The sequence below is a fragment of the Anser brachyrhynchus genome, assembly GCF_964034855.1.
Source record: "Anser brachyrhynchus genome assembly, chromosome: 5".
NCBI classification, from domain to species: Eukaryota; Metazoa; Chordata; class Aves; order Anseriformes; family Anatidae; genus Anser; species Anser brachyrhynchus.
The window spans coordinates 7,205,192-7,220,154 of NC_137699.1; the positions used below are offsets into that span (position 1 = coordinate 7,205,192).

At 39.8% G+C, this 14,963-nt stretch overlaps 1 protein-coding gene across 2 annotated transcripts in view; it reads right to left on the reverse strand.

Annotated features, from left to right (window-relative positions):
• The window catches only part of QSER1 (glutamine and serine rich 1), a 48,485-nt gene that overhangs the window by 29,754 nt on the left and 3,768 nt on the right, over positions 1-14,963 (reverse strand). Inside the window, exons 2-3 of one of the 2 annotated variants that reach the window (XM_080594730.1) lie at positions 2,368-2,480; positions 949-1,110 (exon numbers count right to left, since the gene is read on the reverse strand). The exons of the other annotated variant lie outside the window; for it this stretch is intronic. Of the exons in view, the coding sequence (XP_080450856.1) occupies positions 949-1,110; positions 2,368-2,480 (275 nt within the window). The remainder of the gene's footprint in view (positions 1-948; positions 1,111-2,367; positions 2,481-14,963) is intronic. 2 annotated transcript variants of the gene reach the window in all.

The window sequence follows — 14,963 nt, forward strand, 5'->3', positions numbered from 1 at the left end:
GAACAAAAAGCCACATGCTGTCTTCTCAACTTTTTGTGTAGTTCTTCAAGGAACACAGCTGCACACTGCACTTAACACACCAAGAGCAAGTCATCAATAAAAGGACTGTCCAATACTTCCCTCTTCCTGCTGTACACCTCCTCCCCTAAATCAGAACTAGCCCTCATACAGCTGCACAGAGAGGCAAACCAGCTTGCTGATACAGTGGAAAAATAACCCACTACAAGAAAAAAGAAGAGCGCTTTCTGTCAGATCAGTGAATAGATCTGATTCACTGCACAGCCGCACAATCACTGCATAAGATTAAGCACAACTTGAAGCTACCACAGATGCAGTAGCAACACTTATCTTGGTGTGGCTGTCTACAGAAAGCTCAAAATATGCAAAATTTCCTGCTCTGCACAGAAGGCTTAACAGATGGGGGAAGTTTACAGAAGGCAGTCAGTCTGCCATAGAAGATGGCATGTTTGTTTATTTGTGAATTAAACCACTGATTTCAATGCACTATGCACTTCAGACCCTCTTTTTGAAAACACCTTGCTTATTACTTGTGTACAAAGGGACTAAAGGTATCCATAGACTTTTAGTAGTACTATCACAGAAGAACTACGACAGGGAATAGAGTTTGAGAACGAAGCATCTGCTGGGGTGTACAGGTACTCTACATGAATATGCTTATGCTGTCAGTGAGACTAATTCCAAACAGAAGGATGGAGAATAAATTTGACTAGTTAGATAAAATTATATCCTGTACACCTAAACCCTTTTTAGACAATTAGAACTTCTGCTTAGAGATTAATATAATTTCATTGATTTTGAGATTTTAAATAACAAGATGGGAAAGAAGCAGAAGACACAGCCTTTTCCGGTAGGATATTTTTGTTTCAAATACTCCCAAACATTCAATTACAGTCATCAGAGAATTTTATTGCATGAGAAACTTTTCACCTGTCTGCCAGGAAGGAGCCCTGAATTGTGGCAAAAGGGTAGATCCTGAAGAGACTGCCTGAGCGGTACGAGACTCGATCGCAGAGAGAAAATTCATAACTGAAGTTTCCTTAGTGTTACTTCCAGAGGTGTGCATACTGGTATCAAATATTCCTGACAGACCTAGATGGGGGTGAAGGGAATTAAACAAAACAATTAGACAATTCAGATAAACTTCTCACAAAAAGCTCAAATAACAAGGATGTACATTCATAATCCACTAAAAACAACCTCTGAAACATCAGCAACATTATTAAAGTACATTAATTCTTTACCATTTTAACTGTTTCACAGAGTTGCATCTTTAAAATGGAACTCGAAGATACATTTTAAAATGTATTTTTAAAAGTCTGTCAAGTGTGATGCTCTGAAACAATGTTCAGGTCAATTAATACTAATTCTCCCTTCATCTGAAGATTCATCATTCCACATGAACTACTTAAACATTCAGAATTGTCTCTGAAAACAGTTCAACTTCCTTGCATCAATCTTTTTCTCCTTTGAACACTTGTAGCAGTTTGGACTTCTCTGTGGGACTGGCACAAGAAACAGGGTTTGGGTTGCATTCCTTGTTTCAACAACTGTTGTCCGTACCCTTCCTTCAGTGGCTGGATGGGAAGCACTGCACAGGTTGCAGAGCTTTGAGTAGCTAAAAATTACATCAACGCTGCAGGGTCTGCACCTTGAAACGTTCCCCGCAATTCCAACCCTCTGTCATGCTGATCAAGGACTTGGCCAAGAGAGGCAAATACCTGACAGCTTATGACCCCAAATATCTTTCCCTTGGAAACTGGATTTCAAAGTGAGGAGGAAGAGGTCATTCTCTGTCTTCTGCTTACATGGAGACAGGATGTCACGAGGATCACAGACTGATACAGATCTAAGATAGCTTATAGGACCTGCTACTATATTTAGAGTAAATTTTAGCTTTTCCCCCCCAGCACTAAATCTTAATTTGCACACAAGTACTAGCAACACTATGTTCCAACTTGCATTATTTTTTTCTATTTGCTTTAGTCTGAAAGAGTTGGCATGATTTCTGTAGCTAGCTTTGAGGCATACAATATTTTGCCCTTGTGCATAGGCCATAATCCAAAAAGCTGTATTTTAAAGAACAAAAATGCAGGAGTTGAAGAAGTAACAGTAAGTTATAGAGCATAACTGCCTCTTATATTTTCCTTTCCACTTATGACCTTTTTTTTAAACTAGCAACTGATTGTTAGCTTTCTACTACAACGTCAGCTTTCCTCATACCACTTTCCACCATCTGCATAACAAACACCCTCTGATTAGAAAATTCATTATCTTGAAACTAAGTTATGTAACAGCTTTTTTTTTTTTAAGCTATTCGAGCTGAAATCTCATAATATAGACAGTTACCAGTAGGATGGTGTGTAGTAGAGTATCCAGGAAGCTGATGAGAAGCTGTGTATGTCTGTCTGTGAAGAAGATCTGTTTCTGAATGTGATGGATGTCCTCCTCCATAGCTTAAGCTAAGGAAGAAATTAAACATTATGATCAAAAACTTGCAGCTGTAGAGACAACTATGAAATCCCAACAACTAGCCAGAAAGTTGCAGAAATAAAATGCAAGCCCAAAATCTGACATATGTGGTTGTGCTAGAACACTACTATGAATGTTAAGCAGTTAAAAAAAGCACCACAGAACCTGATAAGCCAAAGTGTGTGTGTTGGGGGCGGGGGGTGTTGTCAATCATGGAAAAGCCTACAAAGGACTAGTTCAGACAAAGTGAGGTTTTCCTGGTTCAGCTCTCAACCACTGGATGGACACTTCCTGTGATGATTTACCCATGTAAAAATACACAAGGCTGATGACTACAAATACATGCCCATTTTAACACTGCAATTTTTGATTTCATTTAATCTTACAGGATCACATTTAATACAAAGGCTGAAATGACTGAAGTTGCCGGAGCAATTTTTTGTTTTGTTTTGTTTTTTTAAGATTTTGTTAATTTCAGTATGATTCTACCAAAACTGACAAGAGCACAAGCAAGTGACAAATCTCAGTCTTGAGACCTCCTAGCATTAAAATAAGTTAATGATCTACTGTTTTTATTTAAAGTTTTGAGATGAGTCATCTAAATTAACGTGGTGTTTTGATCAGGCTTATCTGGGAGCAAACTGAAGATGCAGTGTCTGAGCCCATGCAAAAGCAGTAACACAGAAAATAAAGAAATGCAGTCTAAACATCAAGCAACAACATTAGAAAATGGCCAAAAGTGCTAATTTCCAACTTAAAAGGCAGAAAAAGGAGCGGAAAGCAAACCAAAACCCTAAAGTTTCCAAGCTTCCACAGACTCAGCTTTGTACAGCACCTACCAAAAGGAGAAAATGTAAACCAGCACAACTGAGTCACTATTCTGTTGGCTTCTCTTCTTGTCTTTTGGACATTAAATATACAGGTAGCTGACACTCCAGTGCACGCATGAGACTGCTTCAAATTGAAAATTCAATTGTAAACAGACGTCAAAAAACCCAAGCAACTAAACCCACAGCTCTCCCTGCTGACTGCTGTGAGCGACTCCACTTACCCTTTACATCCCCTGGGATGAGGGGGCAGTCACTGCATAAGGGAAAACTGGAACATTCGATGCCAGGAACCATGACATCATGGGAAACTTTCATGGAAGTCACCACATAAAATAAAAGTTGGCACCACCACCAGATTCACTTCATTCTCATTAGGATGACAAGAGTACGCACAGGAGATCTGGTAAGCCTGTCAGGGTGCCGTGACCGCCAGACACTGTACCAGCAGATGTGTGTCTATAAGGGACATTACATTTCAGACTTCCAGATTAACCCCATGCCGGAGGTGCACTAACAGCAGACATATTTCCCATTTCATCAGCTTATAGGATAGAAGCGCTCCTACACTCAGTACGCCAGGCTAAGGCGCAAACCTGAAGAATTAAAAATTCCTTAAAAGCAAACAAAAAGCCTCAGCTGCTGCATTTTACCTGTTGCACGCACTGCCTTTCACAGTCACAAATACATCTGAGAGCATCGCCAAGCCTCAACTCAGGGTGAGCGCACTCATGCTCTTACCTTGTTGAGGATAAGCCTTGTGCAGTTCAACACAATAAATCAGCAACTGATTTCTGTTAAATACTGACTGAAATCTGTACCGACTGAATTGTTATTAAGAACAACTGGTAGGCATAACTGGGTGATATTATGGGTCACTTTTTGGTCTATAGGCTTAAAACTTCTCAACATTTCCAGACAAAACCAAAACAATAGTTCTATGCATAAAACATTCTGCATTTATATAGGCTTGATTCTATGCATGACAAGTTTTAAGTTAAAAAAAAAGACAGGCATAGCTAGAAAAAAAAAATGAAACTTAGGACATATGATGCTTTCTGCAGATTTTTAATAAAAATGTGCTACACAAGAAAATACAGTTCTAAACTGAATCATGGTAATGCATGCACTGTTAGCAAGAATTATCTCCACTGACACAAATTCTGATCTTGTGAAATCTTTCCATCTGTAAGTGGTTTTCCTTCATTTATTTTCAAGTTTTCTCAAAGCACCTACACACATAAAAGTATGTGGTGCTGTTTTTGCCCTTGTACGTGTTTACAAGGCAAATTATACTATGTATATCACTTATATAGCAGCACATCTTCCTTCTCCCATTTCAGGCATTTTCAGGAGGAGAGAGGAAGGCTTCCGTTGCAGTGGTGTTCTGGGCTGGTGGGTCTACCCTTTGCACCAAACATCCTTCTAAAGGGGGTGAGATCCACAAAAGATTATGTCGAGAAATATTGCACCATTTCTCCTCTTACATTGTAAGAGAAGTTGTTCACGGGCAAAAAACAGATTAATCTTCCCTCACATTAACCAACTGAAAAATTGTGAATTTTAAAAATGAATATTTTCTTTAATCTAAAATTGGCACTTATTCTGGTTGTTTGGTGAAGACCGATTCATATATCCACCCCCGCCCCCTTGCAAGAAACTCCTTTTTTGTAAAGGAAACATACAGTACACTCAAAGATTAAAAGAGAGCTTAACAAACACGCTTGTAGATATGAGCCAGAACACTCTAAACGATAAAAGCAACTTCTGAAAAAGGTAGACAAAGATTTAGCAGCAAAGAGAACACCGGAAGACAAAATAATCTGGAGACCAGTATCCCAAAAACCTTGTTAATTACTAGAATCTCAAAATTCTAAAAAAGCTTCTTGAATAAACTTTATTTTTATCATGAGAATAATCAAAGCATATGGTTTACCTTTTATTTTTTTTTAAACAAACTCCCAGGTCACAGTTAATGCAACCACAACCTCAAAAATGAATCTGCCTTTCAATAAAAACATTGTATTTATTAGAACGGTTAATTGTTTATTGTATAATTACTTGTTGCTGGAACGTAGATTCTTATCTCAAAAAACCTGCATATATGCCTCTGGTTTACATAAGCTTATCCTAAACATAAGCAGAACAATCTGAAAGATTACAGCCTCAGGGTTTCTTTTTATAAAATTAAACTGTTTAAACAGATGAACTTATCTGACTCATTATTTGCATATCAGAAGTACATTAAGCATGGCAAATACCATGATGGCCATCAAGTCTTTCACACCCTGGTTTCAAAGTTTGTTAGAATACCACGGGAGTTCCTCCTTGCCAGGTTACTTAGCGAAGAAACCACGTTCACACTGGTTGGTGCTGGTTGGAAGGTTATCATCAGCTGCTATTTAGTGGCCCCAAAACATTTCCTCCTTTATCACTGATCTATCAAAGTGATTTCGCACTTCCAGTGGCACAGTTAACAGCGCAACAGGGTGATTACTGCTTGAAAGTAATGCAAATTTGGGAAATGGTTCCCTCTGAAGGTCTTTTTCATTTAAGAGGTCCATTCAATTTTAACATAATACCTAAGTGCCCTGTCAGAGATGTCCTACCAAGAGCCATAATTACTCATCATTACTGTAATGATGCAATCAAAACATTCTTGTCAATGGGAACAAAACTGACCCAAATACTACTGTTTTTCTTCAGCTACATCAATTAAATAGAAGATATTAGCTCTCCAGTAAAATTCCCCAAAGAAAATGTTTACCTTTTGCACTTGTTACTAGAACACCTCAACCTCGACTTACAGCTCCTTATAATTGCCCAGTATTAAATCTTTCCTGAACCAGCTGGTCACATATCACTTCATATTGCTGTTAAGATAATTTATTACCACAGCACTCTTCACCTTAATAGCTTCATACAAATTTAGGTCACCAACTGCAAAAGGTTATGGAGTTACATTGCATGAGCCACCCTCCTCACCTGCCAACACAATTCTTTGCTTTATGCTTTACGCTACTGCCAGATGCATTTCCTAATTTCAAACTCCAACGAAAACACCGCTTTTACAAGGAAACAGAATTTAGTTGCAATAAGCACTAGAGATAAAGATTAGCCTTTTTTATTTCTCTTGTTTTATTCAAATAGCCTTGCTCTACCCTAAGCACTCATACGGAATAAAATGCAGAAATAAAAACACTGGAAACTAGTATCTTAATTTACTCAATATTCGACAGAAAAAGCATCACTACGTAGAAGAAGGTTATTTCATCTACCTACTTTATTTTCCAGATCAATGTTCATTAGAGGTTTGCATTGTTTATTTATTTAAGGTTAGTGACTGCGCAATTATTTCAGGTCTAGGGAAACAAATGATGCTTATATGACAAACAGACCGGGACGTTTTAGAAGCAAAATATATTTCTGCGTGCAATACTTGGTTCTTAAGCAGTTGTAACTTCTGCCTGGTATAAAGGAAAATTGCTCCCCAAATCCAAACCTTTAAATCGCAGGGCATTTTCAAAGTACTCCAGCTGCGAAGGCTGCACTGAAAGCGAAACCGGTCACCCAGAAGACAAGCAGTTTCCAAAACGCAGCACAACTCGCTGGCTTGCGGGGCTGAAACCCAAACCCATCCAACTGACCAAGACAAAAAGCAACAACTCCGCACGCACCGTGCAAGGGGCCAGACCTGAGGTGAGGGAGGGAAACGATCCGATTTCATTTTGGGGCAGCCTACTACCTGGGAACAAGAAGCATCTTAACTCTTGCGGGAAGATGAGTAGGCATACAATCCGCTTGAAATTAAATCACCAAAGCAGAGAGAAAAAATGCACTGATATCGTCACATTGACGAGGAAACACCTTAAAACTCATACTTTACATTTTATCTGACTTGATATGTATGTGAAATAGGGGAAATAGTACTCCAATTATTTGGAATAAATTTCAATTAAACTATATTAAAACAAACAAAAACAAAAACCATGTGAATTTAGCCATCTATCCAAAGGCCTCTCCCTTCAGGTGGCTCTCTAGCTACCCAACAGCAAGCTCCAGTTCAGAGCAAAGCTGTTAAGAAGTTCCAAATACCACTAAACTGAACAACTCATTTCTAAATATTAAAAATATTAAAAGCATAAGAGATATATAATTGATAGGCAGCTTACAATTTACATCTCTTTTTGTCCAGTATCTGTATTTTACATGTTTAAAATCAAAATTTCAGCTTGCATTATCAGCTGGCAGGTTCATGTTTAGAACTGTTTATGTAAATATTAGACTTGTATTGTTGCATACAACGTTTAATACTATGTTTAAATATTTATCTTTGTTAATTTGCCTTTATTCACAGCATCCCATGGAGGCAGAAAGAAGCAGTATCACTTGGGAACGTTACTTGAATTTATTACAGATAAAATGGAGGGTCAATGAAAGCAGGCACGGCCTCCAGCTGCCCTGCACTTCAGCAGTCTGCTCCAACAGCAGCCGAGGTCACAGGCGTTTGCTGCCGTCTGTAAGGCAATGCTATCTAGATACACCTAATCAAAAAATGGGGTTGAGCTTTTATTAAAAAGCAATGACTCCAAGAAAGCAAAACCATGAAGAATTGGGATTCGCCTAGAAAGACAGCAGTTAAGACTTTAATACTCTTCAGAACATTTCATCAGTCCTGTCCAGCTGATAGGCCAACATGCTTCTGAAACTTTTAAAGCAAACCTGTATAGAGAACAAAGTGTTTCAGGAATTAATTCCAATGTAAGGAAAACCAACTCCTGTTTGGCCCAGATACTTCTTCCTACTCATTTCAGTGCAAAATTATTTAGACGAGTATACAATACGCAATTTTTCACCTCTATTTCCCAACCTCAGACATACTTTGAAGAAAAAACAAACTCAACAACAGAAAACACACCAATACTGCAAGAACAAAGTTGATTCAAAGCTTCCAAATGTTGGCAGTTTCAAGAAAAAAAATGGAGAGCAACCTACTCCCTTGACCCCCTCATTAGATGATACAAGAAGAGATGATCCTTAATATTTGAAGGTTCAACCAACATCTGCACGAAGAGAAAGAATACTACGCAGTCTAGAACAGTTATGGTATCCACGAGGCAAAAGAAAAAAAATATCTGATACTTGAAAAATTAAGTCCACCATTGAGAAATCAGAAAAAAGTACCCCTAAAGTTAATACATCTTAAAAGGTACGTAGGACGTTCCTTTGGGATGTTACTGCACGTAAGAGCATAGATCTTCAGCATTTGCCTAGTTTGTTTTTGAACTATCACAAAAAAAATGAATAGTTGTCAACATTTAAAGGTATTATTAATGCTCTATGTTATCCTTCAAGACAGGAGACTTTCAGAACGATAGAAAAAACAGATTTAGACTCCAATAGTATGGTATTTCAGTAAAATAGAGAGTAGTAGTATTTTATCCACCACCTCAACTGCATGTTATGTTACATTCACAACCTTTAACATCATTCCAGTCTATGCAGGCAACAAAGAATATCTAAAGCCTTAACATATCGAAGGCAATCCCCCTTCAGTCTTTCATTAAAGACGAGCTCCCAATGCAGTATTCCCTTCCCACGTCGCGTGCAGAGCCCCCATGCGCAATGCTAAGACCGCCTGGACTCGGACTGAAGACTGCCTTGAGGAACTTGGGGGAGGAAACACTCCTTACTTCCTCTCTTCCCAGGGGTCGAGATACAGGCGTCCAAGAATTACATTTCGAGGCAGAAAATTACATGCCTGAATGAGCAGAAGTTCGTGCTGTTCATGCGATCCTTCACCTGAATACATGTCGTATGCTACGAGAGGAAAAAGATTTCATGGCAAAACAGACCTGGCTCCATTTTATTCCCATGTGCCTGAACTCTTTATGCTTGAGCCTTTTAAATAGAAAAAACCCAAAAGTGCTTCAGGAAAGCCAAAATATTCTTACTGGTACTTCAATACTTGAGTGCAAGTGCTGGCTTGCCTGATTAAGTAACCCACGGAGCTCTTAATAACAAAGACAATTATAATACCGTTTTCATAAAATCAGTTAAACTATGTCTTTAAACTATGAACGTGAAAATTAATGTTCTTATTCCTATAGAAACAAGCTATTTCTAAACTTTAACTTTAGGTATATGAAAGGATTTGACACACTGCCGTATGTTCTTTTTTAAGGTATACAATCTAAACTGTGTTTCTGTTGACATGATCTACATCTGAAATGTGGTACATTTAGTATGTCACCTTTTTTCTCCTCTCTTCCTCCCCTCCCTTTTTTTTTTATTTTTAATTAAATCAGTATTGGCAAATATCACCACCACTTCTCTTGGCTCTGTAAAGTAACCAAAGCAACTTTCCAAAAGAAATACCAGGGTTTACAAAAAACAGACATCCTACGAAAGGCAAAAATAATCCGAGGGGAGAAGATATTTCAAGTTCAGAATTAAAATTCTAGATACGAATGCTACTTCCAATTCATGAGGCTGTTCAGTGCTCCAAAGCTAGCAGCAGGCTATTAGGGAGCCAGGAGCTGGGGCAGCACCCGGGGCTTTCAGGCGCTCCCCTGTGTGCCCCACACCACAGCACCCCGAGGCTGCTGCCACCCAGAGGAGTGGGAATGCTCTGAGGGTCACATATCTCCCCAATGCCTTCTAGTTCACTGATCCCTGCAGAAACAGGAGTACCAACCCTGGTCCATGCAGCTTATAGCACGTAAAGAGGTGCAACCATCTTTCCTCACCTTTTAATTATTTTGGCACTACATTCGTTTAGCCTTTTCTCTTACCTTTTCCCTATGAACACTTTCTCTTTACCCAGTGTGGAGATAATAGCTGTGATTTTGTTAATTAGCGCTACTTCTCTCCCACAGAGCTTTACTCACAGTTTTGAAGATTTTTGCAACAGACAGTCACGGAGATCTTAGCACTTCCTCCAACACGCGATACTATTCTGCTGTCAGCAGCTTACTTTGGGATACTTGAAACTATTCTCAAGATCACCACAGCATTAACACAGTTGGCTGAGATACACACAAAAATATTTCATTAATTTTAATAACGAAATTATATTTCAGAATAAAAAAAATCAGTATAGCTTTATCTGAAGATGTGGCTTTAGCCGCATCAGTGCCTTATTAAGCATTCAATTCATTTCAGCTACTGAGAAGCTTCACAACCCTTCTCCTCCCACCGCTATTACAGCGCCGTAATTTGTGGTGAACTTGAGTATTACCTTTGAGGTACTATAAGAATGTCTGATATCCATTTCCAAATAAACCTTTAATTTTCCAATTATATGGAAAAGATAAAGCTGAAGTTGAGATGTTAATCACAAAAGAGATGCAAATACATACGTCCCATCAACCGACAGAGCCACCTTAGGCAACATGGCATCATCACCACACCTCCAAGCACCTGACAGTCACGTAAACCATGAAATGTCTTCTACTTTAGATTAACAAAACTAAGGCACAAGCTCTAACCCACTCAGATTTACAAAAGAGGTCAACCCTCACAACCAGAAATAGAGTTTCAAACAGCTGGTACTGAAATAAATTTCTCAAGGTTTCACTAAGCGAGAATTTCCAAGAGTTCTAAACCTTCGAGAAGATCAGGCTTGGCAGATCAGAGCCACGGAAGAACTTGCACAGAATCACGGCATTGACTCACCGCCTACATCTAGGAACGGAAGCCGTAATATCCTTGTTCATCTGTACAGCCCGCGATTCAAGGCAACTAAATAGTCTCCAAGTCTTCCAGCAGGCCTAGACGTTTGCTACATTGGTTTCCCCTTCCCACAACACACTACAAGGGTTAAGCAGCTCGTATGACCTCCTTTAGATTCAATAAAGAGGCATCTCTATGACTAACACCCCTTCTATCCCAATTTAGGAGGCGTACTCAGAGAAGATTAACATCATAAAACACAGCTGCATGAGTCCTTTACATTAAAGGAAGGATCAGAGGGTGCTGCTCCCTACTTTTACAAGAATGGTTAGCATGGTCCTTGAACTTAGCTCTTACACCTCTCCATGAGTGGTCTCTTCATCCTAAAACAGATTGAAATTTACATTTTTAACCTTCTGAAGAGGACTACAGCTAACACATTGTCAGCAGAGTTTCAGTTCAGCTGAAAATACCATATAAACCCAGTTGCATGTGAATGCTTCAATTAGAAAGACCCACCCTGTTCCAAATTGTAGAAAAATAGTAAGAGCTGCATGGTATTTACTTTGAGAAGGGAAAAACATAACTGTATAAAATTCCCAAAACATGCCCCAAGTATTCATTTTATTTTAGACTTCCTAACTTTCAGGCAGATGTCTAAACAAAACAAGTATTAATACAGATCAAGATGGTACACACAAGTTAGAAAAATCCTTTAATTGGTGAAAAAAACTTTATTCTCTTTAAAAGAGAATAACAAAAGGGAGTTTTCTGGAGGGGAAAAGATCAGAAGGAAATCCCAGCAGGTCTGAGGATCGGTAACCCCCAGGTCACCAGTTCCAGCAACAACTGAAAATATTTAACAAGTGCTTGCTGCTCGGCTGCTTAGCACATTAGTTCTCTGGGATCACCCTTTGTATAGCAAACTTTCACAATCAAGAAGAACCTAGCAGAAACGCTATCCTTGGCAGACTCTGTAGAGAATAATGAAATGGGAGGAACATAGGAATTGGAGGATTATTCACTGCCTAGCACTGGAATTTTTGACACGAAGAAGAGAGAAAGTAAACAGGATGTGGTGTGAAACACTAAGTTGCCATATTTCTGAAAGGGATTTCCTGGTCAGAAAGAAGTGCAACATGCAACGTGCAGCACACGCTGGTACATTCAGTATCTCCACGAAACATCAGCCCGATTGCACGCACACTGCACATGCGCAGTGGTCGTTTGTCTGGCAGGGTCTGAATGCTGAAAAGCTTTCAAACAAATTGCCAGACATCTGGAAACGCTAGACGAAGGGCCAAAGCCCTCAAACCCTTCTCACACAACGCTGCTAGGTGAAAGAAGGCTATCTCCAGTGAAATCTAGACATACGACAGCCCTGTGTAATTCATACAGAGTTATTACAGAATAAATATTCCTTAGTATCCTCCTATGTAAATACTCTTACTCTCAGATAAGGGTGCCTAAGGGTGCCTTCTCCCTGCTCAGTGTAATTGGTTACCCTACACAAGTCCTAAGCAAGCATCAGAGGTAGGCATGTATAGGGAAGATGAAAAACAAGAAAAGCAATGTGGGCAAATAAAAGCTTGTCTAAACATATAGAGGTTCTTGCTGAACTGTTTTGGAATAAGAAAATACAAGCATGCATGTGTTCATGAATAAAAGCTCCTTGCCCCTGTTCACTTTAACCTGTGGCCAGAGAGGTTTTGAGGACGCTAACTGTGAGAGCATCCACTCACCCGTAACAGCCCATTCAGAGGAAGAAAACAAGAAAGTAATGAAAGAAGAGGTGGCAGAAAGACTAGCAGAAGTAAAACCAAAACCTGTGACATCTGTCTGGTAGGATACGTAAATCTAGTACTTACTAGCTTAGAGCTGCGCCTTCTCTGAGCGCGTTATTTCTTTTTTGCTTAAGCATGCCACGAATTCTCCGTCCTCTGTCACTTGCACGGCACAGCAAGACCTGCCTTGCTGGAAAGGCCAAACGCTGTACGCTGCTCAAAGTTATTTTTGTCACACTTAAAAGACTACTCGGGAAGGTTTGTTTGAAGTGAGAGTGTTGATGTGCTGCCTTGTAACTATATTTATTTTATTTTTAAGCATATGGAATAGGTAATCCAAAATGACTTTGTGATATGCAAAGTTGTGAATGCTTTGACAAAATACAGCAAATTAAAAAATCCAAGGAAAATACACCCAATCCGTAAGACCTCTAATACTGTTTATAGTGAATATAACCTAGTCATAGGTGATTTTTTCCTAACAGGAACAAAGGTTTTTCTAAAAACCACCTCCTTCCTATGGCACCATCATGCCAGAATCAACAGCATCTCCAAAAAAAAAAAAAAAAGGTGGGCAGAAGTACAGAAGCAACAATGGGAAAAAGTGGTTCTCTGGTGATATAAAGTAAACTCTTACACTTAAAGTAACAGGATGAAAGATAAGATACACATACGGGACCGAAAGAATTTTTTGCAAAGGTGAAAGAATACAAAACCTCTTTCTTTCAGAACAACGTATTGAGTAACCAGCGGCGAAGCTCTCGGCTGCATGGGAAAGGGCTCACATCCGAAATATCACTGCTGGTGATCTCGAGACAGGCCCAGTGCTCAACGACGTGGTTACTTACTAAGCACTCCTCCTGGGGACCCTGGCAGCGGGGTCCAGGCGGGAGGCACACCGCAGACGGCGAGATGCAGAGACTGAGCCCAGCACCTCGGCGGGGCAGAGGCCTAGGAGGCCGTGCTGCTCACGGCTCAGCTCCCCGTTCCTCTGCCAGCGCGGCCGCTGGATGCCCGTCTGTCTGTCGGCACAGGTAGGCCACCACAGCTCTCCAGCTCAAGAGGAAGCCGTGCACCCTCTCACTCGGGGTGGTCGTCTCACGGATGGACGGATCAGACCTGCTCCCCGCGTAGCTGCCCAAGCACCAACGCACGGGAGGAGGAAGAGGAGAGGCGCCCCGCCAGCAGCAGGGAGCTCACCCACCTCACGCACCCGTGCCCTTCACACGAGGCATTAACTCGCTCCTTCCGCGCACTGCCCTGTCACCATTTCTCACCACACAAATAGTTAAAATGCTTTCCATGAAGTTGTTGTTACAATCTTCGGCACATAATTTCAGACATGCCTATTTGGTTTGTTCTGAAACTTCAGCAAAGATTTTAAGAGGTGACCGTACTTCTGCGCCTGTGGGAAGCTGAGGGGCATACAGCAAGGACGTATTCAGCCTCCCTGATCATTCAGTCTTCAACCCCATCCCAGCTGTCATTTCAGGGTGTACTGGGTACAAGTTAAAACAAGAAAAGAAAAAAAAAAAGACAGACAAACGTTAGCGAGTCCCTGTAAAATACCTGTGCCACACCATGGACTGCTTGTGTTTTATTTTACACTAGTGTTTTAAACATTGAACCATGACAGAAAGCTTGGTAGTATTTAAAAGTGACGTAGCTTTTTATGTTTAGAAAGTTTATTTAAACCTTCTGTGCCTTTTTCTTTTAATAGCAAATGTTTTAAATGTATTGTTTATGAGCTTTAGCGTTCAGCATCTGAAACACTACGCCATAGGGAACTTTCTGTAGGAAATGTGTTGAACAACAAACATGGTTTTTACCTCTCAGAAGATTTCATTTGATTAAAGTTCTATGCTCTTCTATATTATCTGCGTTTTTTACCGTTTCTATAGCTATGCAGAAATCTATTATAATTTAAAATTGAGCCCTACCTAAATCGCAATTACCATACCGCTGTTACAACTAGCATTAGCTGGACAGCTATGCAAAAATGGAAGTTAAAAATCGTAATAACTAAGTATTATAAAAGATTAAGTCTCGCAGTTACATAACTTTCCCTATGAACTACCACTGTAACTTATTTGTTGTATTAGATTAGCTGCTGTAAATATAGGCCACATTTACTGACATTTGGTTAAGAACCATCTCAAATTAGACGCTATAAAAAAACATATGTTTT